The sequence below is a fragment of the Diplotaxodon limnothrissa genome, linkage group LG18 (genome assembly GCF_057381915.1).
Source record: "Diplotaxodon limnothrissa isolate DT_005_m linkage group LG18, D_limnothrissa_male_GT1.1, whole genome shotgun sequence".
NCBI classification, from domain to species: domain Eukaryota; kingdom Metazoa; phylum Chordata; class Actinopteri; order Cichliformes; family Cichlidae; genus Diplotaxodon; species Diplotaxodon limnothrissa.
The window spans coordinates 4,580,769-4,608,613 of NC_140613.1; the positions used below are offsets into that span (position 1 = coordinate 4,580,769).

At 40.7% G+C, this 27,845-nt stretch overlaps 1 protein-coding gene and 1 pseudogene across 1 annotated transcript; both read left to right on the plus strand.

The window, feature by feature from the left end:
- Positions 1-238: 238 nt before the first annotated feature.
- LOC146612907 (uncharacterized) lies at positions 239-27,668 on the plus strand. The gene is made up of 5 exons (XM_085377679.1): positions 239-401; positions 3,606-3,821; positions 4,845-5,054; positions 25,210-25,425; positions 27,307-27,668. Exons 1-5 carry the CDS (start codon positions 239-241, stop codon positions 27,666-27,668), a joined length of 1,167 nt encoding a protein of 388 aa, XP_085233805.1.
- Positions 8,044-9,437, plus strand: LOC146612908 (uncharacterized; annotated as a pseudogene).
- Positions 27,669-27,845: the final 177 nt, after the last annotated feature.

The following is a 27,845-nucleotide window of genomic DNA, read 5'->3' on the forward strand; positions in this document are numbered from 1 at the left end:
TCAAAGTATTTTCTTCTTTCTTTATTCCAGGATATCACTAATAATCTCATGGCAAAATTGCAGTTTTCTGCAAAGTACCAGACTTTATGTTGGACTGGACTGACCTGATGAGGGCAGTATTACGCCCTTGATACCTATAAAAGAGCAATAAAAGAAGAATAGCGGCAATGGTGCCATTGAGAGATCCCGAGTTAAGTTTGAAGACGTTGGTTTGGCGGTATCGGTTGTTGCTGCAATAATGTCTTCAGTTCAGCATCTGAGAGAGTTCATCAAGGAGAGATTAAATGCTGCTACAGAAGAAATCTTCTCAGAGTTTGAAAAAACGATCGTCCAGTATGAGGAGGAGATCCGTCAGCTAAGACCGCTTAATATCAGACCCGGGATAAAGTCACACAATACAGGTGTGTAAATTTGTGGAGGCGTGGGGGGTTGCGGGATTGTGTGATTTACTTGGGCATGATCTAAATGCTTTGCATAAATGCATTGATCTAAACTAGTAATACACCCCAGTAAAGTGTATGCAGCTATATCTGTGCAGTGTTGAGAAGGTTACTCTTAAAATGTTTTCTACTACAGATTACAAATAAATGGCCCAAATGTAGTTTGAGTAACTTAAAATACATTTCAATGTGAATAATGTATTCTGAATACTTTGGTTTGGATTACTTGATATATTTTCCATTCTTTTTACAACTACATGAATGCACTATTGTCATGTGAATTATTGCTGTTACTGAAGGCTACTAGCCACCTGTTACGCTCCTGTTTAGCCCCTAATCTCCTGAGTATGTTCAGCTGGTGCTAATTGGCCCCACCTAGTCTGGTGTTGATAAAAGCATACCTGAGGCAGGCTTTCAGGAAGCTCACTAGTCTTTGCCTTGGTAGCCATTTTAGCCAACCTGCTATGCCAATTTGAGAGAGAACCTCTATCTCACTAACACTCTGGTATTCATCTCCTTTTTACTGTTGCGGCTCTTGAGCCGGTTTTCTGAGAGTCCATCCTACCTGACGAATCATCGTACCCATTGTTTCTGCGCATGCGCACAATACGAAATTAAGTTGCGAGCCGTCTTACCTTTGTGAAAATCAGCTAGAAAAATACTCTGACTGATAAAATTCAGTGCCAAACCATCCTGCCTTTGTGAATGTGACCTACAAGCATACTTTAACAGCTAAATTAAGTGGCAAATCGTCTTACCTTTGTTAATCTGAGCTAGAAACATACTCTGACTGGTAAAATCAAGTGCCACACCATGATACCTTTGTGACTGTGACCTACAACCATACTTTAATGTGTAAAATGTAGTGGCAAACCATCCTGGGCTTATGAATATGAGCTACAAGTATACTCTGATGGGCAAAGTTAAGTGGCAAACCGTCATACCTACTTAAATTTGTGGTGAAATTACTCTGTGAAAGCAGAAATGTGCACAAACTACTTAAGGTAGGACGTTTTGCCAAAGTAGGATGGTTTGTCAGAACACCGTAATGTCGTATAGAAAAAATATTCCCACCAAGCACACTCACCAATATTTTGTTTTCGAACTCCATTGCAGTTATTTCACACATTAAACCTTTGATAGAAAATAATAAATCAAAAGTAAACTGCAATAAATTACAGGTAGCAGTAAAACTAATAACTCTTTTATGCTACGTCCACACCAACATGGGTATTTTTCTATGCATTTGGTCCTTTCGTCCGCACGTAAACAGCGTTTCGAATCACCAAAAAGGTTGGAGAAAACTCAGTTTTTGCATTTACCTGTGATCGACGAATACGGAGTTCATCGCACAATGTCAGAGATGTGTGCCTTTCACATCACGCTGTGCGACATGTTATTGTTTACATGAGATTAATTTCTGCAATGGCAGATTCAAAATACTGTTAATCTTACTATCTGCAGTTTTTACACACTTGCATATACACAAGCAGCTATTGTCCCTCCATTTAGAAAGGTGGAGGTGTCATGGTGTAATTATTTTACGTGTAGTTTTTCTTTTCCCCTGTGTAATAATAGTCAACATTGCTATCAAAAAGTGGGTTCAAAAACATAAACAACTGTGGGATACTGTTTGTGCATGATTTGGACAGCCTAGCGCATCCTCCCGATGCAGGGGAAACAAATTCTGTTGGGGGTACCTACTGTAGGAGCCATATGAGTTGTTCCTTTTTTGACTAAGTGGGTTGGTTTAAATGGACTCACTGTATTGGTGCACGGGTGTGGGGCGTGTCTCATGGGTGTGGTAGATGATAAATGTGGTTGCACTCACCTGTTCACAGCACCTGATGTTGATGAGCAGAAAGGTAGGGTGAGCATGAGGCAAAACTTTCTGTTGATCGCAGCTTGAATGATTTTGCTGTATTTTAACTGGAACTTAGTGCACAAATATACAAAAACCATTAATTGATGCCATGAACCAGGTTGTAATTTGACATAGTAGTTAGTGCAGTTATTGGAGAGTTGCAGTTATTGGTTTGTGCAGTCTGTGCATTTGTTTAATAGTTAATCCCATGTGCTGATTTATATATTGGACAGTTGCATGTGGAATAAAAGGAGCAAATGGTACAGAAGTGTATTTTATGCGTTTATTGTTGCGCGTCATCTGTGTCCTCATGTTTAGCCTGCCGCGGCCATAGGTTGGAGGAGCCGCAATACCTACCTTGGCACATGTGCAGGTGAAGCCAAAGGCAAGCTATGCTTCATCATATTTTCTAGTCTTTGGCTTTGAAGGAAGTTGGTTTGGAAACATATTCGGCGATGCTTCAACCTCTGCTTTGTGTTTGTGTGGGAGCCCCGTCAAAAAAACCTGTCCGTTATTCTAGCAGTGTCCAAGCATTCTTCTTCGTTTGTTTTGTGGTGTCGCAAAACACATTTACAGCAATATTTTTTTCATTGGTTTCTTCACTGGCTATCAATCAAGATGAGGCAGAACCTGGTAGCTCCAAACAGAAGGACCAGCCAAAACAAATTGAGGATGTTATTCCTAAACCAGGGGCTCCCCCTGTAGGATGGACATTGTTTGGTTATGATAAATCTTACACAGATCAGAAAACTCTGCTATCCAAATTATGCCGCAAAGCGGTCTCCACCACCGACTCAAACACGACATTTCTGTTCGACCACCAATCATTTGAAAGGTTGTGGAGAGAGTTTATAGATGAGAAGCAAAAAAGAGCTGTCAGGTGCTCAAAATAAACCTTAGACTCAAGTGTAAGAACAGGCGGCTGTTACAACTTATATCTAAAAATATATGGTTTAATGCATTGGTCAAAACACAAAGACTTCCAGTCTGCCGTCTTAAAGTACTTTAAGCTTTCATGATCATATTCAGATCATGCTACTGTTCGTTCGTTTGCTTGTTTATTCACATTGTGTGATGATCACTGGCACTCGCATCTAAAAATTAGACTCTGTACGGTTATCAACATCACCCAATGAACACATGACTATGAGTGAATGTTTCTGTGGCAGCATCTGCAAGAATGCAAGAGCCCTTGAAACCATAAGCTAAATTCTCAATAGGTGACCCCTTTTAATCCTTCTTGATCTATATTATCATCACATTCGTCACTATTTTCTTGTGTCCCTTTGTTGAACACGAAGGTCTGGATGATCAGCAGGTCAGTGACCAGGAAAGGAGCTCCAGTCTGGACCAGCAGAACACAGAGCCTTCAAAGATTAAAGAGGTACAGGAGGAAATCTCCATCATTGGGGAAGGAGAGCAGCTTGAACTGAAGCAGGAAGCTGAAAACATTTATGTCTGGACCGGAGAACGGCTGGTTTTGTTGTTGAATCCTGGAGTAAAGCTGACCATAATAGGTATGTGTTTGTGTGGGAGCCCCGTCAAAAAAACCTGTCCGTTATTCTAGCAGTGTCCAAGCATTCTTTTTTTTCTTTTTTCTTTTCTTTTAACATTCCCCCTGCAATGGCTCTGCACCCCCCCACTTTGGGAACCCCTGTAGTAGGCTAACGTTGTGCAATGTGACGAAATATATCTGACGATGAAATTAAAACATCTATCGTTTTGAATGGCACACTATTGTTTGTTTTGTGGTGTCGCAAGACACATTTACAGCAATATTTTTTCATTGGTTTCTTCACTGGCTATCAATCAAGATGAGGCAGAACCTGGTAGCTCCAAACAGAAGGACCAGCCAAAACAAATTGAGGATGTTATTCCTAAACCAGGGGCTCCCCCTGTAGGATGGACATTGTTTGGTTATGATAAATCTTACACGGATTAGAAAACTCAAACGCAAATTATGCCGCAAAGCGGTCTCCACCACAGACTCGAACACGACATTTCTGTTTGACCACCAATCATTTGAAAGGTTGTGGAGAGAGTTTATAGATGAGAAGCAAAAAAGAGCTGTCAGGTGCTCAAAATAAACCTTAGACTCAAGTGTAAGAACAGGCTTTTCCCCAAAACACGCCATATAATAAATACTCAGAACGAAAATGGCGGCCGTTACAACTTGTATCTAAAAATATATGGTTTAATGTGTTGGTCAAAACACAAAGACTTCCAGTCTGCCGTCTTAAAGTACTTTAAGCTTTCATGATCATATTCAGATCATGCTACTGTTCGTTCGTTTGCTTGTTTATTCACATTGTGTGATGATCACTGGCACTCGCATCTAAAAATTACTCTGTACGGTTATCAACATCACCCAATGAACACATGACTATGAGTGAATGTTTCTGTGGCAGCATCTGCAAGAATGCAAGAGCCCTTGAAACCATAAGCTAAATTCTCAATAGGTGACCCCTTTTAATCCTTCTTGATCTTTATTATTATCACATTCGTCACTATTTTCTTGTGTCCCTTTGTTGAACACGAAGGTCTGGATGATCAGCAGGTCAGTGACCAGGAAAGGAGCTCCAATCTGGACCAGCAGAACACAGAGCCTTCAGAGATTAAAGAGGTACAGGAGGAAATCATCATTGGGGAAGGAGAGCAGCTTGAACTGAAGCAGAAAGCTGAAAGCATTTATGTCTGGACCGGAGAACGGCTGGATTTGTGCAATCCTGGAGTAAAGCGGACCAGAATAGGTATGTAAAAGTGTCATATACAGATTTCATAATATAGAAATGAATAGGACTCATCAAAATGTCACAAATGGTAAATGGCCTGTATTTATATAGCGCTTTACTAGTCCCTAAGGACCCCAAAGCGCTTTACATATCCAGTCATCCACCCATTCACACACACATTCGCACACTGGTGATGGCAAGCTACATTGTAACCACAGCCACCCTGGGGCGCACTGACAGAGGTGACACAAAGACACATGGTGTGCATTACCGCCTGGGATACTGCCTCACTGAAGACATGTTTTCTGTTAGCACAGTAAAATAAAACCTGGATTTCAAATCTTCTGTTTAATAAAAAACAAAAAATTCCACCAGATTTAAGTCATGTTAGTCCAGAACTGTACACAGTATGTAGAAAAATGTTGAGACGATGAAAACTGGATTATTGGCCACAAGGACCAAGTTGGAGTGGCAAGCTGTATGCCTCATAAATGATGACTTTCTGCATGTAGACAGAAATCTCCGCTGTTCACTGCATGAGAGAGAATATTTGAATATTGCTCGCATATAGAATAGAATTCAAGTTTGTCATTGCACATGTCACAGGTACAAGGCAACAAAATGCAGTTTGCATCCATCCAGAAGTGCTTTAGCCATGATATAGATATATTACAAATAGATATTAGAAATAATATAGATATGTGAGTATATTACAGAAATGGGTCTATTATGGTATGTTATAATGTACACGGTATGAAGTATGTTATGAATATGCTATATCTATAAGTATGTACAGGCTGTAGTGAGTACAAGCTATGAACAGGATATAAATATAAAAAAACTATACAGAAATATGAGATATACAGAAATGTGAACTATGCAGGTTATAAACAGTTGTAGATTTAAAAAATTTATCATACACTAACATAATTATCCCCATTAGGACTGAACAATCAGTTTAAAATATTGATTTGAAACTAAGCTTTTAACAAACCATCACATTGTGCTGTAATGTCATCACAGCACAAGACCTGTGCAGTGATGTTATCGGTGGATTTCCTGATTGTGTGGCCAATCCATCATCACTTTCTTTCAGAACTGGTATTGCTATTGGTTCCTGGTTTGTTCTTGACTACTTTTTTTTTCTTTTTTTTTTTTTTAAATCTTCCCTGGCCACTGGATATAGAGGATTTGCTGCAAAAAGATGTTGATGAATGTCTATAACATACAGAGCGCTGTCTTTGTCCTGCTCCATGTTTATGTAAAACATGGAGCAGGACTTACAAACAGATTTTAAGAGAATGCTAACTGCCCTAACAGTACTGACCTTATGAAAGCATACGAGAGAAGAAAATTAAGAAAATATACAAACAGGGTTCCATTGCACTAAGAATCATGAAACTCTCATTCCTTGTGTGAGGTGATATGGCATTATTAAAGAAAAGTCTCCCATATCCTATTTAATAAATAAATAAATAAATAAAAAAATAAAAACAACTCCCACTATGATTTGTGCATAAATGATTCTTCAGTTTGTCTAACATGGCCTCCTTCACTCAGTTCAATTCTATTTTATTCATATAGGGAAATACAGTGGGATGCAAAAGTTTGGGCAACCTTGTTAATAGTCATTATATTCCTGTATAAATCATTGGTTGTTACAATAAAAAATGTCAGTTAAATATATCATATGGGAGACACACAGTGATATTTAAGAAGTGAAATGAAGTTTATTGGATTTACAGAAAGTGTGCAATAGTTGTTTAAACAAAATCAGGCAGGTGCATAAATTTGGGCACCACAAAAAAGGACATGAAATCAACATTTTGTGGATCTGCCTTTTGCAGAAATTACAGCCTCTAAATGCTTCCTGTAGGTTCCAATGAGAGTCTGGATTGTGGTTGAAGGTAATTTGGACCATTCCCCTTTATAAAACATCTCTAGTTCATTCAGGTTTGATGGCTTCCGAGCATGGACAGCTCTCTTTAACTCGCACCCAAGATTTTCAGTAATTTTCAGGTCTGGGGACAGAGATGGCCATTCCAGAACGTTGTACCTGTGCAACAGGTGAAGTGTCTCGCCTAAGGACACAACGGCCGAGACTGTCCAAGCCGGGGCTCGAACCGGTAACCTTCCGATTACAAGGCGAACTCCCAACTCTTGAGCCACGAAATCAAATCCTTCAGAAGCTGCATTTGTAGGCTGACTGCGTTACAGCGATTCGACGAAGGCTGTCCAAATTCAAAGACCCCTCCAAATGCGGCCGACAAACGTGTCCTTCATTTCCAGATTTGAAGGATGGGTCGGGTGTATCCTTCGCTGCCCAACCTATCCCAGGATTCATAGCGTGGCCCAGCCAATTCCAGTTTCCAACAATGGCAGCAGCTTCTTAGTTTTAATATTACCTTTATTACTCCTTCTGAAGCTCAATAAGGATAAAACTGAAATCCTCCTTATTGGCACCAAATCCAACCTTTTGAAGGCAAACCACTTCTGACTCACTATCGATAACTCCAGTTTTCCCTTCTCCTCAGGTTAAGAGCCTTGGTGTCATCCTAGACTGTTCACTTTCCTATAAATCTCACATCAATAATCTCACCTGTTCTGCCTATTTCCATCTACGCAACACTAACAGATTTCGTCCTTCTCTTGTCACCCAGTCTACATCCATTCTTGCCCAGTCTTGTTACCTCCCGACTACTACAACTCTCTCTTGCATGGTCTCCCCCAAAAATCCCTCCATAAGATTCAACTGGTTCAGAACTCTGCTGCTCACATTATCACCAGAACTGCCTCCTACCAGCACATCACCCCTGTTCTTCAGGAACTTCACTGGCTCCCTGTGAAATTCTGGATAGTTTTCAAACTTCTTGTGCTCATCTTCAAGGCCATTCATAACCTCGCACCTCCTTACCTTTCTGACCTGTTAACCACTACCTTTTCTGTCCGCTCACTTTGATCTTCTTCTTCTATCCAGCTTTCTGTGCCTTCCTTCCGCCTCACCAGGATGGGAAGCAGAGCTTTTAGCTGTTCTGCTCCCAGGCTGTGGAACTCTATACCCCCAGGTATAAGAAAGATTGGCTCTCTCACCCAGTTTAAATCTCAATGAGCCTAATCAGGGCCACCTGATCCAGCCATAAATGTATGCTTTATCAAAAAGGAAATTTTTAAGCCTAATCTTTTTTTAAAAAGAGTGTCTGTTTTCCGAATCCAAACTGGCAGCTTTTTCCACAGAAGAGGGACCTGAAAGCTGAAGGCTCTACCTCCCATTCTCCCCAACTTTAAGGCAATGAATGGTTAATCTAAACAATAAATAAATCCTGAAGTGAGTGTCCTGTAAAGTTTTTGAATAATTTTAAGCACATTTTTAAATGTTTTGTGCACTTTGATAACAAAATTTAAGAGATACCACTTTGTGCTTTTGATTATATATCGTCTTTATTTTCTCATCGTAGATGATCTAAGCCATATGCTTACCATGTAGAGACCTTCTAATGGTTGTAATTTCTCAAATGTATGTTTTTTGATATGTCCCTTAAGATTTTCCACCACATGACTGTAAGGACGAGGATGGGCTCACAACTCAGCAGGTCTGTAAACCAGGAGAACTCCAGTCTACACCAGGAGGATCCTTCACAGATTAAAGAGGAACAAGAGGAACTCTGTACCAGTGAAGTAGAAAAACGGTTGTTCTAAAGCAGGAGACTGAAACTTTTCCTGCTCGTAAAGAAAATGATCATAGTGAACCAGAACCAAGCAGTGACCAGCTCCATTCTCACAAATCTCCTGACACAGATCAGGATGAAGTCAAGGGTGGTAACTCGCACAGAAATGAGTGGGAGCAAATCGTATCAGGCCCGAGTGTTCAAAATTCCGACACCGCACATTTATGTAGCACCTGTGGGAAAAGGGGGTTTTTTTTGTTTTTGTTTTTTTGGAAGTCAAGCTTGACTAGACACATGCAAATTCACACCGGTGAGAAACCACATTCCTGTAGCACCTGTGGGAAAAGGTTTAATCATAAAAGCCATTTGAAAATACACATGGAATTCCATGCAAATGAAAAACGATATTCCTGTAGCACTTGTGGGAAAAGATTTTATATAAAATCAAATTTGAAAAGCCACATGCGAATTCACACAGTTGAGAAGCCATATTCTTGCGGCACCTGTAGGAAAAGATTTAGGTGGACGTCAGATTTGACTAGACACATGCAAATTCACACAGGTGAGAAGCCACATTCTTGTAGCACCTCTAGAAAAGATTCAGGTAAAGGGAAACTTGAAATAACACATGCCAGTTCACAAAAGTGAAAAACCACACTGTTTCAGCACCTGTGTGAAACATTTTAGTTCTCCAGTACAGTTGAAAATGCAATTAGGAAAAGATGCTACATGCTAAGTTTCATTCTTAGAAAATGGTGGTGGTAGAACACATAAACAGTGTTTGGGTCATTGAAAACTGAAAATTTTAAAAAGGCTTTCGGAAGCTCAGTTTCTGTTTTGACACATGGACAAGACAAACTTTTTGTCTTGTCCACCATAAAATGTGTGCACCTATATCACCTTTTTCTGACATCATTGTTTTATAGTTTATAGGCTTTGTCTTTGCTGAAGTTTCTTCATTTTCTTTGGCATGGCCTCGACAGTGCTTGAGATATTTTTAGTGTCTTGATGTAAAAATAACTATTTCTCCAAAACGCACTTGGAAATATCAGTTTAAAAAAACTACCCATGTAGTAGTTGGATTGACATTATGGCAAGTGCTTTTCAGATGGAAAGGGAATATTTTAGGGAATGACAATGTTGACAAGTTGATCTGTTCTCAAATTGTCTGTGATCCATATTTTAAGCTCATTTATTATTTATATTTATAACATAACTTATGGACTAATGTGTCATTTTAACAGTGTGTTCCATTTTGACATTAAACAAATCCAGTTTAAGATTGTAGATAATTCAGTTTAAAGATAAAATATTGATAATTATATAATAAAGGAGGAGGAGCTGGTGACTCATCTCCCATAAAGGAGCTCAGAAGTTCCCCAGGAGTCTTCATCTTTATTTATCTTTGTTTGCTTTTGGCCTCCATGTGCTTATGTCAAACATACTAGAGAGCTTTTTTATTTTATTTTATCTTGTATGTTCAATAAAAACTGGCATCAAACTTTACATCTCCTGTAAATTTTGTGTTTTGGTATAAATTGTGTTCCAAAACCCTGAATCAACATCTTTCCAGCCTTTAGAAATTCTGAAAAGCCTTTAAAACATGCGACTGCACAATCCTGCTGCTCTTTGAAAAACTAACAGTACTTCCAAACGAGCTGTTAAACAGGGCTTTGTGTGATCTGCCTTTTGGTGAAGCATTCTCGTCCTCACTTTCCAGGGCCCTATTTCAGGAAGCCGGTTTAGAAAACTCAGAGTGAAAAACGATACTCAGGGTTGAGTAACCCCGAACTGTCCAACTCGGAATATTCGGTTTCAGAAAGGCTGATAACAATTAGTTCAATCAACGCGGAGTTGCTTTAACCCCAAGTCAAGCGCGCGCACGAGGATACATAAAGCCCTGATTAGTGGAGCACAGATTAAGCGAGTCACCATGGAGACGGAGGGAAAGAAGGCGCGGTCAATGTATTTTACAGCGCTTGAGGCCGAAATTCTGATGGCAGCATATGCCGATAACATGCAAATTTTGCGGAAAAAAAGTAACACAGCCTCAGCTGCAAAACAAAGGGAGCATGCATGGCAAAACATAGCCGACAGAGTCAATGCGTGTTACTTTAAACATTGATCTAGGGATTTCCACCCATTTAACACGTTATTTTATTATATTTTATTTTATTTTTTATTTTATACATTTTATTTTGTGACGTGATGTGAGCGCAGGTGCAACCCAACAGGCCCCAAACGTTCCTGGCAGCAAGTAAAAATGAAATATAAAAATATAGTCCAAACAGGTAAGGTGTAATTGTATTATGAGCCATAGTGCTTGGTCTGTTTGTCCGATGTAAATCAATTGCAGTTAGAGGCTACATTAATTTTCTTTCTGTAAGCACTTATTGAAATTATCTGAGCACATTACAAGTACATATTTGCTTACTCTGTATGCTCAAATGTGACCCGTTATAGCCAACAGAAAAAAAGCGGAGGCCCGAAAAACAGGTGGGGGACCTCCACCACCACCACTCACAGAGGCTGAGCAGTTGGCTTCCACATTTGTGATAATGTTGGCAGCATCACATATGATCTTCACAGTGCAGAGAACACAAATTAGCATCCATTACTATAATGAAATAATTTGTTAGTTTGAAATGCTACAGGGAACTATGTACCTGTACATTAATGCTGTGGAAAGACTTCCTGTTCATAGTCTCCTTCATTTACTGAAGGAGCAATGATTGGAATGTGAGTGCCATCTATACAGCCAATCACGCCTGGGAACCGTGAGAATAAATGTAAAATTTAAGTAGTAGTTCAAATATCACCACATCATGAATTGAGTTTTGTTCATCCTGATACCTGCAATTTTGTGGAATCCCTCTTTGATAAATCTTGTGGGTCTATGACCGGGGAACACCACAGACGAGTGCAGGAGACGTTTCAGTGCAACTGTAACATTCCTGACTGCCCGACAGACGGTAGCCTTGGAAACGTGCTCAGTGTCACCAATATTATACAGAAAGCTCCCGTTTGCAAAAAACCAAAGTGCAATACAAATATGTACAGAACTGAGAGGATGTCCGCGATGTGTCACATGAGCAATATTAGGCCTGAGGATGTTATCCAAATAAATTATGGATTGTGCTGAAAAACTGTAACGTTCACACAGAAAATCATCAGGAAATGATAAAATGCGCGCAATCACTCTCTCCCGGCGGAGAGCTCTGCAGAGAATTTGGGCTTCAACATCTACTGGCTCTTCAAGGAAGGGGCAGGCCATGTCTGACACTTCCTACAGTCAGGTTTCCGACAAAGAGGCGGAGAGAGTTGGGGTTAGTAGAAGTAAACCTGCTAGGGGGCAGGTTAGCTTCACGGAGTGTGTCATCATAGTAACTCACTCAGGATTAATCTAAACTCACTTTGTGAAACTGAAAACCCAGAGTTTTCGTTAACTCACGGTATGCTTACTCAGAGTTTGCACTTAACCGGCTTCCTGAAATAGGGCCCAGGTCCTCAACCGTACTCCATCAATGTCTTCTGAAGTTGTTTCAGAACAAAAGTGGAGCACATAATAGCAAACACTGAACACACAACTCCCCTGTCTGCTAAGAGCATGTCTTCCTTTTTTATACCACCATCAGTGACATGAAAAAAGATTCAAACAAATCTGCGATGGTATTTTCAGATCAAGTTAGCCAATTAGTCATCACAGTGGACTTAATGCAGTCCACAATTCCTTAGGAGGTACCCAACATGAATTTAAACCAGCATGCAATTTAATTAAATAACACACCCCTCCCTCTCGGAGCTTCAGTAACACAAATTTGCATCAAAATCTTGATTAAATCAAAATTCAAGAATCGTCTTAACTGTCTGAGTTAGGTTCAGTCTTCACAGTCACTGGAAGCTCTAATCTTACCGACGTACAGGTTCCAGACCACAACTGAGGCAGCAAATAGTGATGGGTCGGTCGCGAACAAAATGGCTCCTAGAGCCGGATCTTTGAAGTGAACGATGCGAGCCGGTACAGAGAAAGGTACAGTAAAGAAAATGAGTGACACCAAGAAAAGAAGCAAAGTCTGGAGCCATTTCAATCTTTTTGTCAAAACAAAGGCAGAGTGTAGAGTCTACAAGAAAAGGATATCATATAGAGCCGGCTCCACAAACAACATGCACAGGCACCTAAGAACTGTCCACCCATCAGTGCAATGGGAAGATAAAACGCAGTCAGTTGAGTGTGATATTATTATTTCTAAATGCCAACCTTTCCCTTAATTAAAGATCTGGGCGTTCTTTTTTTCACCCTTTTTTCCATATTTTAGTTTATATTTTACTGTGTTGTGGTTTGCAGTGTTTTGTGTTGTTTCACTTTAAATTTGTTTAAAAGGAAAAAGCTGAAAATTTAAGTAGTTAAAAGTTGAAATGTATGAAATGTAAATAGTTGGTTTTTGTATTTTATAATTTATTTATTTCATTTTTTGTGGAGTGAATAAATAAAAGAATATTTACAGTGGCCCCTAGAGACAAAGCACGTACAAACTCCAAAACACAACAGAAGTGCTCCAGGATGCTAAGGGCCGTGTTGAGCTTTTGTTACCTAGTGGCTACACAAGCCAGCAAGTACCAACAATCGGATTGGGTGTGTGGTAGTAACAGGTAAATGAAGTTTGTTTGTTTGTTTTTTCAATTATTTGAAAAAATAGATATATATATATATAGTTTTTTAAAAACAAAAACAATAGACATATGCATTCGATTAGTGTAATTTAAGTGATCTAGGTAGCTCTGTATCAGAAGTTCAGTTAACGCTAGAAATGTGCTTTGGAATTTCTAAGTGCTTTGGAGTTTGTACGCGTTTCGTCTCTAGGGTTCCCCATAAGTATTTATATATAAACATACATAAAGAAAACCACGTTTTTTACATTACTATTTCCTTTTGTGCATAATTTTATATTGTTGTTGATAATTAATTAAAGCAACAAATCAACCTGAAGAGCCGGTTCGGAGCCAAAAGAGCCGGCTCTTTTTAGTGAGCCGAGTCGAAAGAGCCGGTTCTCTAAAAAGAGCCGGAAATCCCATCACTAGCAGCAAATCCAAAAGTGCTTTTCTCCACAGAACCAAACTAGGCCGGTCCTGAAAAGAAGTAACTAACAGGTGTTATACTAATTCATGTTTATCATTTTATTACACCATGCAGGCTGCACTTCATTTACCTCAGTGGCAATATAGTGAATTAGACATGTGTAATTAATCTCGTTTGACGTATAGATAGGTGGTCTTGTTATGTATTTAACCCATGTAGAAATTCTCTGCCCACTCACAATTTGAAAATTGTGAAAATTTGTTTATGCTTTATTTTTATTTATTCCTTCTATTGTCTAATATAACTTTGACCCGTGTCCACCAGGGGTGGTGAGTGACCTGGATGGACCCAGATAGCACTTTAGCTCAGTCCTACCACTAGTTGATACTAACTTACTTATATTTTTTCTCAAGTGAATTTAGTAATTCACGTAGCAAAAGTCCCTGTCCTTGAGATCGTCACTGTCTCCTCTGGCAGAGCTTCGACACCATTCAGAGGGAGACTGGGAACATTGAGTCTAAATGGACCATGTTCAGCACCTTCATTGCTTTTTTTTTTTTTTTTTTTTTGCCTGTCCCGTTTGGCTCTTTTGCCATCAGAATTATTGTCTAAAGGCAAAGAAAGATGCCCACGGATTTACTTTACCAAATTGACCATCCCAGCCTTGCCATAATGGTCCATTTGATTCACCTTTTATTGTTTATTTTATTTTCACTTGCTGAATACGGGACAGAGGGAAGAGAAACAGCTGAGAAGAGGGACGGGGGAGAAGGGCAAAAAACAAAAACCAACAGAATGGGCAGCAAAAAAAAAAAGAAAAAAAGAAAAAGAAAAATGCATATATCGATCACCTGTTGAGAAAGAAAAAAGAAAACAAGCAGAAGAAAACAAGTGTAATAGAATAAACAACATCACAATGATCTATGGGAATATGACAGTAAATACTAAATATTAAACATTATTGTGCAGCACATAAGATCAACAGAACACAGTGTGCTTTGAGGTAGGAGCCAAAAAGGGTGTAGTTTGTGGGTGTGATCACCCGTGTGTACACCTGTGAGCATGGACGCGCTTGTTTTTAAAAGGTTCCTTCATGTAATGATCTGCTAGAGGGTGTGGGGGGGCCACAGCCCCGTCCTCCAGGGCATGAAGCAGGTATGGAGGAGATCAAAACTCCAGACATCCAGAGGCCCGCAGAACACAAGAGACCAAGGAAGACCAACAGAGGGGCAGCTGCGCCACTGTCCCAGAAAGAGCTGAGGAGAGTCCCAGATGAGGGCTCACTCAGCAGCCGCGGAGCAGAAGCCAGGGGGAGTTGCAGTGACGCGCCCGTGAGCTCCGCCGGCAGCCAGCTGCGCCTGAGTGACCGAGCCCCAGGCCGAGAGGCCGGTGGCACCCCACCTCCGAAGTGGCCCGAGCGAGCCCCAGGCTCCAGGCCCCGATAAGCGGCCGCCAAGGAGTGAGCCGGTGTGTACCTGGACGCCCACCCCCGGACACAAAGAACCACCAACGCACCGATGTCTGAGGGAGTCCGCCACTGGCAGGGGAAGTGGGGGTGGGGGGAGATAGGCCTCCAAACCTTGGAGGGCCTAAGATGTCCCCAGAGAGGTGGCGTCTGATACCCAACCTGACATATAGACACAGACATACAGGCACACACAGACACAAACATCCATTCCCACCCTCATGCTCTCATATGCACTTACTCCACACTCAACCAACGTGGAGACAGACATAAAGAGACGCTGTACAAACGATCACACTCCCCAAGCATACTCTACGAACCGGGTCTAGGTACCCTTGCCCCTGGAGGGGGGAACTGCACCCAGACCCAGGTGGTGTTACCCTTTTCCCTGCGGTGGGGAGAGGCAGACCGCACCTTCATTGCTGAGGCTGCACCACTGAGCTGGGGTCCGTGTCGTGGTGGTAAACCCCTGTTGTGACTGTGGTTTTACATCTCCTATAAATACTACAAGATTTTTATTCTATTGTATATAGTATTTTATTTTATTCTAGTCTATTGTGTACAGTACCTTATTCTTATTCTTATTCTTAACATCTTATCCTATTCCAGTGTTTTCTAATTTTTGCTGTGTAACTTTCTGCTGTAACAAAAGAAATTTCCCACATGTGGGACTCGTAAAGGTTATCTTATCTGATGTTATCTCTTATCTTATCACCCAGGACTGACCTGATGTATTAAATGCACTGAAAAAGTAAAAAAAAAAAAAAAAAACCATGACCCTCACAGTGCTCACCAGCTGGCCCAGATGGGCGTAGGCACGATTGAGCAGTTATATCATGGCGTCCTCAGCCTCGAGGTGGGGCTGGTAACAAACTGAAGGAGATCCTGATGTGGCCTAACTATAGGGCGGAGCTGGTTGAGGATGAGTCTTTCCAGGCTCTAAATGTATGTAGTTTATTTATATTAATGTATTTGTATATTGTTATTTCACTTCCACTTCATGGACCGTACCAGAGAAATCAGGAGACCCTCGTTTATTAAAAAGATTTTATATAATTATTTTTAGAGTGACTATAATCAATGAAGGGATTATTCTTTGTTCTGTAAAATGATTAATGCTGGATCAAACTAAAGGGTTTTCCAATAAATCAAACTTAAATCAAAGTATTTTCTTCTTTCTTTATTCCAGGATATCACTAATAATCTCATGGCAAAATTGCAGTTTTCTGCAAAGTACCAGACTTTATGTTGGACTGGACTGACCTGATGAGGGCAGTATTACGCCCTTGATACCTATAAAAGAGCAATAAAAGAAGAATAGCGGCAATGGTACCATTGAGAGATCCCGAGTTAAGTTTGAAGACTTTGGTTTGGCGGTATCGGTTGTTGTTGCAATAATGTCTTCAGTTCAGCATCTGAGAGAGATCATCAAGGAGAGATTAAATGCTGCTACAGAAGAAATCTTCTCAGAGTTTGAAAAAACGATCGTCCGGTATGAGGAGGAGATCCGTCAGCTAAGACTGCTTAATATCAGACCCGGGATAAAGTCACACAATACAGGTGTGTAAATTTGTGGAGGCGTGGGGGGTTGCGGGATTGTGTGATTTACTTGGGCATGATCTAAATGCTTTGCATAAATGCATTTATCTAAACTAGTAATACACCCCAGTAAAGTGTATGCAGCTATATCTGTGCAGTGTTGAGAAGGTTACTCTTAAAATGTTTTCTACTACAGATTACAAATAAATGGCCCAAATGTAGTTTGAGTAACTTAAAATACATTTCAATGTGAATAATGTATTCTGAATACTTTGGTTTGGATTACTTGATATATTTTCCATTCTTTTTACAACTACATGAATGCACTATTGTCATGTGAATTATTGCTATTACTGAAGGCTACTAGCCACCTGTTACGCTCCTGTTTAGCCCCTAATCTCCTCAGTATGTTCAGCTGGTGCTAATTGGCCCCACCTAGTCTGGTGTTGATAAAAGCATACCTGAGGCAGGCTTTCAGGAAGCTCACTAGTCTTTGCCTTGGTAGCCATTTTAGCCAACCTGCTATGCCAATTTGAGATAAAACCTCTATCTCACTAACACTCTGGTATTCATCTCCTTTTTACTGTTGCGGCTCTTGAGCCGGTTTTCTGAGAGTCCATCCTACCTGACGAATCATCGTACCCATTGTTTCTGCGCATGCGCACAATACGAAATAAAGTTGCGAGCCGTCTTACCTTTGTGAAAATCAGCTAGAAAAATACTCTGACTGATAAAATTCAGTGCCAAACCATCCTGCCTTTGTGAATGTGACCTACTAGCATACTTTAACAGCTAAATTAAGTGGCAAATCGTCTTACCTTTGTTAATCTGAGCTAGAAACATACTCTGACTGGTAAAATCAAGTGCCACACCATGATACCTTTGTGACTGTGACCTACAAGCATACTTTAATGTGTAAAATGTAGTGGCAAACCATCCTGGGCTTATGAATATGAGCTACAAGTATACTCTGATGGGCAAAGTTAAGTGGCAAACCGTCATACCTACTTAAATTTGTGGTGAAATTACTCTGTGAAAGCAGAAATGTGCACAAACTACTTAAGGTAGGACGTTTTGCCAAAGTAGGATGGTTTGTCAGAACACCGTAATGTCGTATAGAAAAAATATTCCCACCAAGCACACTCACCAATATTTTGTTTTTGAACTCCATTGCAGTTATTTCACACATTAAACCTTTGATAGAAAATAATAAATCAAAAGTAAACTGCAATAAATTACAGGTAGCAGTAAAACTAATTCTTTTATGCTACGTCCACACCAACATGGGTATTTTTCTATGCATTTGGTCCTTTCGTCCGCACGTAAACAGCGTTTCGAATCACCAAAAAGGTTGGAGAAAACTCAGTTTTTGCATTTACCTGTGGTCGACGAATACGGAGTTCATCGCACAATGTCAGAGATGTGTGCCTTTCACATCACGCTGTGCGACATGTTATTGTTTACATGAGATTAATTTCTGCAATGGCAGATTCAAAATACTGTTAATCTTACTATCTGCAGTTTTTACACACTTGCATATACACAAGCAGCTATTGTCCCTCCATTTAGAAAGGTGGAGGTGTCATGGTGTAATTATTTTACGTGTAGTTTTTCTTTTCCCCTGTGTAATAATAGTCAACATTGCTATCAAAAAGTGGGTTCAAAAACATAAACAACTGTGGGATACTGTTTGTGCATGATTTGGACAGCCTAGCGCATCCTCCCGATGCAGGGGAAACAAATTCTGTTGGGGGTACCTACTGTAGGAGCCATATGAGTTGTTCCTTTTTTGACTAAGTGGGTTGGTTTAAATGGACTCACTGTATTGGTGCACGGGTGTGGGGCGTGTCTCATGGGCAGTGTTGGGAAGGTTACTTTTAAAATGTATTCCGTTACAGAATACAGAATACATGCCCCAAAATGTATTCTGTAACGTATTCCGTTACGTTACTCAATGAGAGTAACGTATTCTGAATACTTTGGATTACTTAATATATTATCGTGCTTTTTACAACAACGTGAATGTACTATTGCTGTGTGATTTATTACTATTACTGAAGGTCCGCGACTCCGAACTGTAGTAAAGGGACCTCTGACTAATACGGCGGGGTCCCTGTCGGCTCGTAGCCGAAAAATAGCTTTACTTTGTTGTGTGGGTCAATTTTTCTTGCGAGAGACAGAGAGAGGCGTTGAAAGACTGCTCCAACGGAACTTATTGTTTTCGGAGGAAAACACGAACACGGTGTACAGTCGAGTCTTAATAGCTTACTTACAACTGGGCTCGTCAGGCACTCTTCTTGGCTGCAGTGGTTATTATTATATTTACATGCTTCCAGCTCCCGTTTTTCCTCGACGACAACTCGTACCTTTCCACTCGCCTTTTTCTCCCTCCTCGCGCTCACAGACACATAACGTGTATGGCAGTGCATTCTCCCTGCAACACGGACTATACTGCCCATCAGAGATGGGCAGTAACGCGTTACTTGTAACGCGTTACTGTAATCTGATTACTTTTTTCAAGTAACGAGTAAAGTAAGGGATTACTATTGCAAAATCGGTAATTAGATTACCGTTACTTTCCCGTAGGAACGCTGCGTTACTGCGTTACTAAAACCGTGATTTTTTTTGCGAGAATGTCTCATGACAGTGACGTAAGCAAGTGCGACGTTGGTGACAGCAGCTGTGTGCAGATCAACAATGGATAATATATCGAGTGCGGGAGAGAGTATGAGCGTGCAGCGTTTAAAGTGTGGAAGTACTGACCTTACTTTGAGTTTGATTCCATAAAAAGTGACAAAAACATTAGCGTCCATCGTGCGTGGGAAGAAAACTTCTTTTTACAGCGAAAAAAACCCCTAAACTTCCGAGCAAGCACCGAGTAGCTACGACGTGATGGGAAACTCACAGAGACACTCGCGCGGATTCTTCAACTGACCGCAGCACACCTACACCAGGGTAACCCTCCGCCTACCCTGCTCCTGCTTTACAGGTGAAAATAGAGCAAAAGGACCGCTGAGTCTTTGACTTTATTTATTTTCTGCTGTGTTTTACTTGCATCTGTTTGAAAGAGTGAGTGAAAACACAAAAAATATTTTATTTTATGTGCTGGAATGTGTAGAAAATAGGTTTAAATGTTAAACTAATTTATTCAAGTCAGAGAATGTTGCATATAATTAAATGTTTTGCTTGATGCATAAAGTTAAAAGATTAAAACTGATAAAACAAGTTAAAAAAAGAGACTTTTCCATTTGATTACATTTTGTATGATGGATTATGTAGAAAAAGTAGAATTGGGCTGAAAGATCTATCACTTTATCACCTCTTCAGGTTGTAAATCGTGTTTTTAAAAAGTAACTAAGTAATTAATTACTTTTGAAAATAAGTAATCAGTAAAGTAACGGGATTACTTTTTGGGGGGAGTAATCAGTAATTAGTTACTGATTACTTTTTTCAAGTAACTTGACCAACACTGCTGCCCATGATGCTGCATTCTTTAGAGCTATGCTTGTAGCATTCTGCCTGTTAGCTTAGCACAACAACAACAACGAAAAGGCGCTCTCTCACCCAGGAAACACACAGTCGCAGAAAGAGAGAGAGAGCGTCGCCCTGTAACCATGGCAACCGTAACGCTGCCGCCTGGAACGAAAGAACGTAGCTGTCAAACAAAACCCAAACAGTCCTGACCCGCGACAAAATGAAACAGGAAAGTACTGCAGTGTAATCCATTTATTTCAACAAAGTAACTGTATTCTGAATACCACCTTTTTAAACGGTAACTGTAACGGAATACAGTTACTCATATTTTGTATTCTAAATACGTAACGGCGGTACATGTATTCCGTTACTCCCCAACACTGCTCATGGGTGTGGTAGATGATAAATGTGGTTGCACTCACCTGTTCACAGCACCTGATGTTGATGAGCAGAAAGGTAGGGTGAGCATGAGGCAAAACTTTCTGTTGATCGCAGCTTGAGCGCAGCTTGAATGATCTTGATGTATTTTAACTGGAACTGAATGGTTTTTGTATATTTGTGCACTAATTGATGCCATGAACCAGGTTGTAATTTGACATAGTAGTTAGTGCAGTTATTGGAGAGTTGCAGTTATTTGTTTGTGCAGTCTGTGCATTTGTTTAATAGTTAATCCCATGTGCTGATTTATATATTGGACAGTTGCATGTGGAATAAAAGGAGCAAATGGTACAGAAGTGTATTTTATGCGTTTATTGTTGCGCGTCATCTGTGTCCTCATGTTTAGCCTGCCGCGGCCATAGGTTGGAGGAGCCGCAATACCTACCATGGCACATGTGCAGGTGAAGCCAAAGGCACGCTATGCTTAATCATATTTTCTAGTCTTTGGCTTTGAAGGAAGTTGGTTTGGAAACATATTCGGCGATGCTTCAACCTCTGCTTTGTGTTTTGTGTGGGAGCCCCGTCAAAAAAACCTGTCCGTTATTCTAGCAGTGTCCAAGCATTCTTTTCCTTTTTTTTTTTTTTTTTTTTTTCCTTTTAACATTCCCCCTGCAATGGCTCTGCGCCCCCCACTTTGGGAACCCCTGTAGTAGGCTAACGTTGTGCAATGTGACGAAATATATCTGATGATGAAATTAAAACATCTATCGTTTTGAATTTCAATTCAATTCAATTTTATTTATATAGCGCCAAATCACAACATAAGTCGCCTCAAGGCGCTTCATAGATACAGAGAAAAAACCCAACAATCATATGACCCCCTATGAGCAAGCACTTTGGCAACAGTGGGAAGGAAAAACTCCCTTTTAACAGGAAGAAACCTCCGGCAGAACCAGGCTCAGGGAGGGGCGGCCATCTGCTGCGACCGGTTGGGGTGAGAGAAGGAAGACAGGATAAAAGACATGCTGTGGAAGAGAGACAGAGGTTAATAACAGATATGATTCAATGCAGAGAGGTCTGTTAATACATAGTGAGTGAGAAAGGTGACTGGAAAGGAAAAACTCAATGCATCATGGGAATCCCCCGGCAGCCTACGTCTATTGCAGCATAACTAAGGGAGGATTCAGGGTCACCTGGTCCAGCCCTAACTATATGCTTTAGCAAAAAGGAAAGTTTTAAGCCTAATCTTAAAAGTAGAGATAGTGTCTGTCTCCCGAATCCAAACTGGAAGCTGGTTCCACAGAAGAGGGGCCTGAAAACTGAAGGCTCTCCCTCCCATTCTACTTTTAAATACTCTAGGAACAACAAGTAGGCCTGCAGAGCAAGAGCGAAGTGCTCTAATAGGGCGATATGGTACTACAAGGTCATTGAGATAAGATGGGGCCTGATTATTTAAGACCTTGTATGTGAGGAGCAGGATTTTGAATTCAATTCTGGATTTAACAGGAAGCCAATGAAGGGAAGCCAAAACAGGAGAAATATGCTCTCTCTTTCTAGTCCCTGTCAGTACTCTTGCTGCAGCATTTTGGATTAGCTGAAGGCTTTTCAGTGAGTTTTTTGGACATCCTGATAATAATGAATTACAGTAGTCCAGCCTGGAAGTAATAAATGCATGAACTAGTTTTTCAGCGTCACTCTGAGACAGGATATTTCTAATTTTAGAGATGTTGCGCAAATGGAAGAACGCAGTCTTACATATTTGTTTAATATGTGCATTGAAGGACATGTCCTGGTCAAAAATGACTCCAAGGTTCCTCACAGTGTTACTGGAGGCCAAGGTAATGCCATCCAGAGTAAGAATCTGGTTAGATACCATATTTCTAGGCTTTTCAGGGCCGAGTACAATAACCTCAGTTTTATCTGAATTAAGAAGCAGAAAGTTAGCGGCCATCCAGGTCTTTATGTCTTTAAGACATTCCTGCAGTTTAACTAATTGGTGTGTGTTATCTGGCTTCATGGACAGATAGAGCTGGGTGTCATCTGCATAGCAGTGAAAATGTATGCTATGTCTTCTAATGATACTGCCTAAGGGAAGCATGTATAATGTAAACAGAATTGGTCCTAGCACTGAACCCTGTGGAACTCCATAATTAACCTCAGTGTGTGAAGAGGACTCTCCATTTACATGCACAAACTGGAGTCTATTAGATAGATATGATACAAACCACTGCAGTGCAGTACCTGTAACACCTACAGCATGTTCTAATCGCTCTAATAGGATATTATGGTCGACAGTATCGAATGCTGCACTAAGGTCTAGCAGGACAAGCACAGAGATGAGTCCACTGTCAGAGGCCATAAGAAGATCATTTGTAACCTTCACTAAAGCTGTTTCTGTGCTGTGATGAGCTCTGAAACCTGACTGAAACTCTTCAAATAAACCATTCCTCTGCAGATGATCTGTTAGCTGTTTGACAACTACTCTTTCGAGGATTTTTGATATGAAAGGAAGGTTGGAGATTGGCCTATAATTAGCTAAGACTGCTGGGTCTAGAGATGGCTTTTTGAGTAAAGGTTTAACTACAGCCAGCTTGAAGGCCTGTGGTACATAGCCGATCATTAGAGATAGGTTGATCATATTTAAGATCGAAGAATTAATTAATGGCAGGACTTCTTTGAGCAGTTTTGTAGGAATGGGGTCTAAAAGACACGTTGATGGTTTGGAGGAAGTAATTATTGAAGTTAACTCAGAAAGATCAATTGGAGAAAAAGAGTAACTTAACATCAATGGTACTAAGAGTAGCTGTAGATAATATTACATCTGTGGGATGATTACTGGTAATTTTTTCTCTAATGATAAAAATTTTATTTGTGAAGAAGTTCATGAAGTCATTACTAGTTAACGTTAAAGGGATGGTTGGCTCAAAAGAGCTCTGACTTTTTGTCAGCCTGGCTACAGTGCTGAAGAGAAACCTGGGGTTGTTCTTATTTTCTTCAATCAGTGATGAATAGTAAGATGTTCTGGCTTTGCGGAGGGCTTTCTTATAAAGCAGCAAACTATTTCTCCAGGCTAAATGATGATCCTCTAGATTTGTGACACGCCATTTCCTCTCCAGATTACGAGTCATCTGCTTTAGGCTACGTGTTTGAGAATTATACCACGGAGTCAGGTACTTCTGATTTGAGGCCTTAGTTTTCACAGGAGCTACAGTATCCAGAGTCGTACGTAGTGAGGAGGTGAAATTATTAACAAGATAATCGACTTCTGTTGGGGTAGCGTTCAGATAGCTGCTCTGCTCTATGTTGGTACAGGGCATTGAAGATGATAACAGTGGGTGGATTATATTCTTAAACTTAGTTACAGCGCTTTCAGAAAGACATCTACTGTGATAAAGTCTACTCTCCACCGCTGTGTAATCAATTATTGTAAATGTAAATGTTATCAGGAAATGATCAGACAGGAGAGGGTTTTCAGGAAACACTGTTAAATGTTCAGTTTCTATGCCATATGTTAAAACAAGATCTAGAGTGTGATTAAAGTGGTGGGTGGGTTCTTTTACATTTTGAGAGAAACCAATTGAGTCTAATAACAGATTAAACGCCATGTTGAGGCTGTCATTTTTAGCATCTACATGGATGTTAAAATCACCCACAATAATTATTTTATCTGAGCTCAGAACTAAATCAGATAAAAAGTCTGAGAAATCAGACAAACTCTGTGTAAGGCCCAGGTGGACGATAGATGATAACAAGTAAGACTGGTTTCTGAGTTTTACAGCTGGGGTGGACAATGTTAAGCATCAGGCTTGACACACTATTGTTTGTTTTGTGGTGTCGCAAAACACATTTACAGCAATATTTTTTCATTGGTTTCTTCACTGGCTATCAATCAAGATGAGGCAGAACCTGGTAGCTCCAAACAGAAGGACCAGCCAAAACAAATTGAGGATGTTATTCCTAAACCAGGGGCTCCCCCTGTAGGATGGACATTGTTTGGTTATGATAAATCTTACACGGATTAGAAAACTCAAACGCAAATTATGCCGCAAAGCGGTCTCCACCACCGACTCGAACACGACATTTCTGTTCGACCACCAATCATTTGAAAGGTTGTGGAGAGAGTTTATAGATGAGAAGCAAAAAAGAGCTGTCAGGTGCTCAAAATAAACCTTAGACTCAAGTGTAAGAACAAGCGGCCGTTACAACTTATATCTAAAAATATATGGTTTAATGCATTGGTCAAAACACAAAGACTTCCAGTCTGCCGTCTTAAAGTACTTTAAGCTTTCATGATCATATTCAGATCATGCTACTGTTCGTTCGTTTGTTTGTTTATTCACATTGTGTGATGATCACTGGCACTCGCATCTAAAAATTAGACTCTGTACGGTTATCAACATCACCCAATGAACACATGACTATGAGTGAATGTTTCTGTGGCAGCATCTGCAAGAATGCAAGAGCCCTTGAAACCATAAGCTAAATTCTCAATAGGTGACCCCTTTTAATCCTTCTTGATCTTTATTATTATCACATTCGTCACTATTTTCTTGTGTCCCTTTGTTGAACACGAAGGTCTGGATGATCAGCAGGTCAGTGACCAGGAAAGGAGCTCCAGTCTGGACCAGCAGAACACAGAGCCTTCAAAGATTAAAGAGGAACAGGAGGAAATCTCCATCAGTGGGGAAGGAGAGCAGCTTGAACTGAAGCAGGAAGCTGAAAGCATTTATGTCTGGACCGGAGAACGGCTGGATTTGTTGTGCAATCCTGGAGTAAAGCGGACCAGAATAGGTATGTAAAAGTGTCATATACAGATTTCATAATATAGAAATGAATAGGACTCATCAAAATGTCACAAAGACACATGGCGTGCATTACCGCCTGGGATACTGCCTCACTGAAGACATGTTTTCTGTTAGCACAGTAAAATAAAACCTGGATTTCAAATCTTCTGTTTAATAAAAAACAAAAAATTCCACCAGATTTAAGTCATGTTAGTCCAGAACTGTACACAGTATGTAGAAAAATGTTGAGACGATGAAAACTGGATTATTGGCCACAAGGACCAAGTTGGAGTGGCAAGCTGTATGCCTCATAAATGATGACTTTCTGCATGTAGACAGAAATCTCCGCTGTTCACTGCATGAGAGAGAATATTTAAATATTGCTCGCATATAGAATAGAATTCAAGTTTGTCATTGCACATGTCACAGGTACAAGGCAACAAAATGCAGTTTGCATCCATCCAGAAGTGCTTTAGCCATGATATAGATATATTACAAATAGATATTAGCAATAATATAGATATGTGAGTATATTACAGAAATGGGTCTATTATGGTATGTTATAATGTACACGGTATGAAGTATGTTATGAATATGCTATATCTATAAGTATGTACAGGCTGTAGTGAGTACAAGCTATGAACAGGATATAAATATAAAAAACTATACAGAAATATGAGATATACAGAAATGTGAACTATGCAGGTTATAAACAGTTGTAGATTTAAAAAATTATCTTATTGTACAGAATGACTATTTACACAGAATTATACAGTAGTGCAGTTAAGATAAGTGAGGGTGTGGATAATTTCTACAGAGGCTATATAAAGTGCTAGTGGTTGTGAGTGGTGGTTCAGTCCATGTTATTATTGTGTGTATGAGGAGTTGTCCTGTGTGTGTGTGTGTGTGTGTGTGTCCAGTCCATGTGTTAACGTGGGTCAGATGTCAGGAGGCAGAGTTCAGGAGTCTGACAGCTGTGGGGAAGAAGCTGTTCCGGTACCTGGTGGTCTTAGTCCGGAGGCTCCTGTAGTGCCTCCCAGAGGGCAGGAGGGTGAAGAGTCCATGTGATGGGTGACTGGGGTCTTTGATGGATTTTCCCAGCCCTTTTCAGACACCGCGTCCTGTAGATGTCCTTTATGGCAGGAAGTGGTGCTCCGGCGATGCGTTGGGCAGTTTTCACGACCCTCTGCAACGCCTTCTGGTCCGAGACAGAGCAGTTCCCGTACCAGACTGTTATACAGTTGGTCAGGATGCTCTCGATGGTGCAGCGATAGAAGTTCACCACGATGTCTGAGGACAGGTGGTTCTTCCTCAGAGTCCTCAAGAAGAAGAGGCGCTGGTGAGCCTTCTTGACCAGCTTGGAGCAGTTGGTCGTCCAGATGAGATCCTCGGAGATGTGGACTCCCAGGAACTTGAAGCTGCTCACACGCTCCACAGCCGTCCCCTTAATGTGGATGGGTGGATGTGGGTCAGCATTCCTCCTGTAGTCCACGATGAGCCCCTTGGTCTTCTCAGTGTTAAGCAGCCGGTTGTTTGTGTCGCACCACTCAGCCAGACGATCTACCTCCTCCCTGTAGGCGGCCTCACCGTTGTCACTGATTAGGCCAATCACCGTGGTGTCATCTGCAAACTTAATGATGGTGTTAGAACCACCAGCAGGTCTGCAGTCGTGGGTGAAGAGGGAGTAGAGGAAAGGGCTCATCGCGCAGCCTTGTGGTTCACCGGTGTTCATTGTGATTGTAGTTGAGCAGTGGTTATCCACCTGGACATGTTGGCGGCGGTTGGTCAGGAAGTCCAGTAACCATTTGCACATGAGGGAACTGATGCCCAGGTCTGAGAGACCTGCTCACAGTGTAACTTTTTTTTCTTGTGTGTTGTGTCCATCAAGACCTCCCACAGCAACGTGATTGTAAGGAAAATGAGGAACTGGATGACCCGCAGGTATGTAGCCAGGAGAGGAACTCCAGTTTGGACCAGCAGGACACAGATCCTCCACAGATTAAAGAGGAACAGGAGGAAATCTCCATCAATCATGAAGAAGAGCAGCTTGCACTGAAGCAGGAAACCAAAAGCGGCATCATCTGGACCGTGCAGCAGCTGGGCATCATGTGGAACCCTGAAGTAAAGTTGCACAGAATAGGTATGCAAAACCTTAATAGATCTAATTCACGTTGGGTCCTAATGAGACCTCAGAGATATGTTATAGAGGCACATGACAAATCTAAGGACAAACTGCAACAAGGAAACTGACGTAATATTCTAAGAGCCAAAATGTCTAGCCCTCACAGTGTCGCCCTTGTCAGGACTGTCCTAAGTTGGAAATAATACAGTTGAGTACAAGAGAGAGGAAGACACACCCTACAATGAGTTGAAACATTGTTCCTGCATATACATTTTTGTCATTCATATTGTCACTTTGTTTGTCCC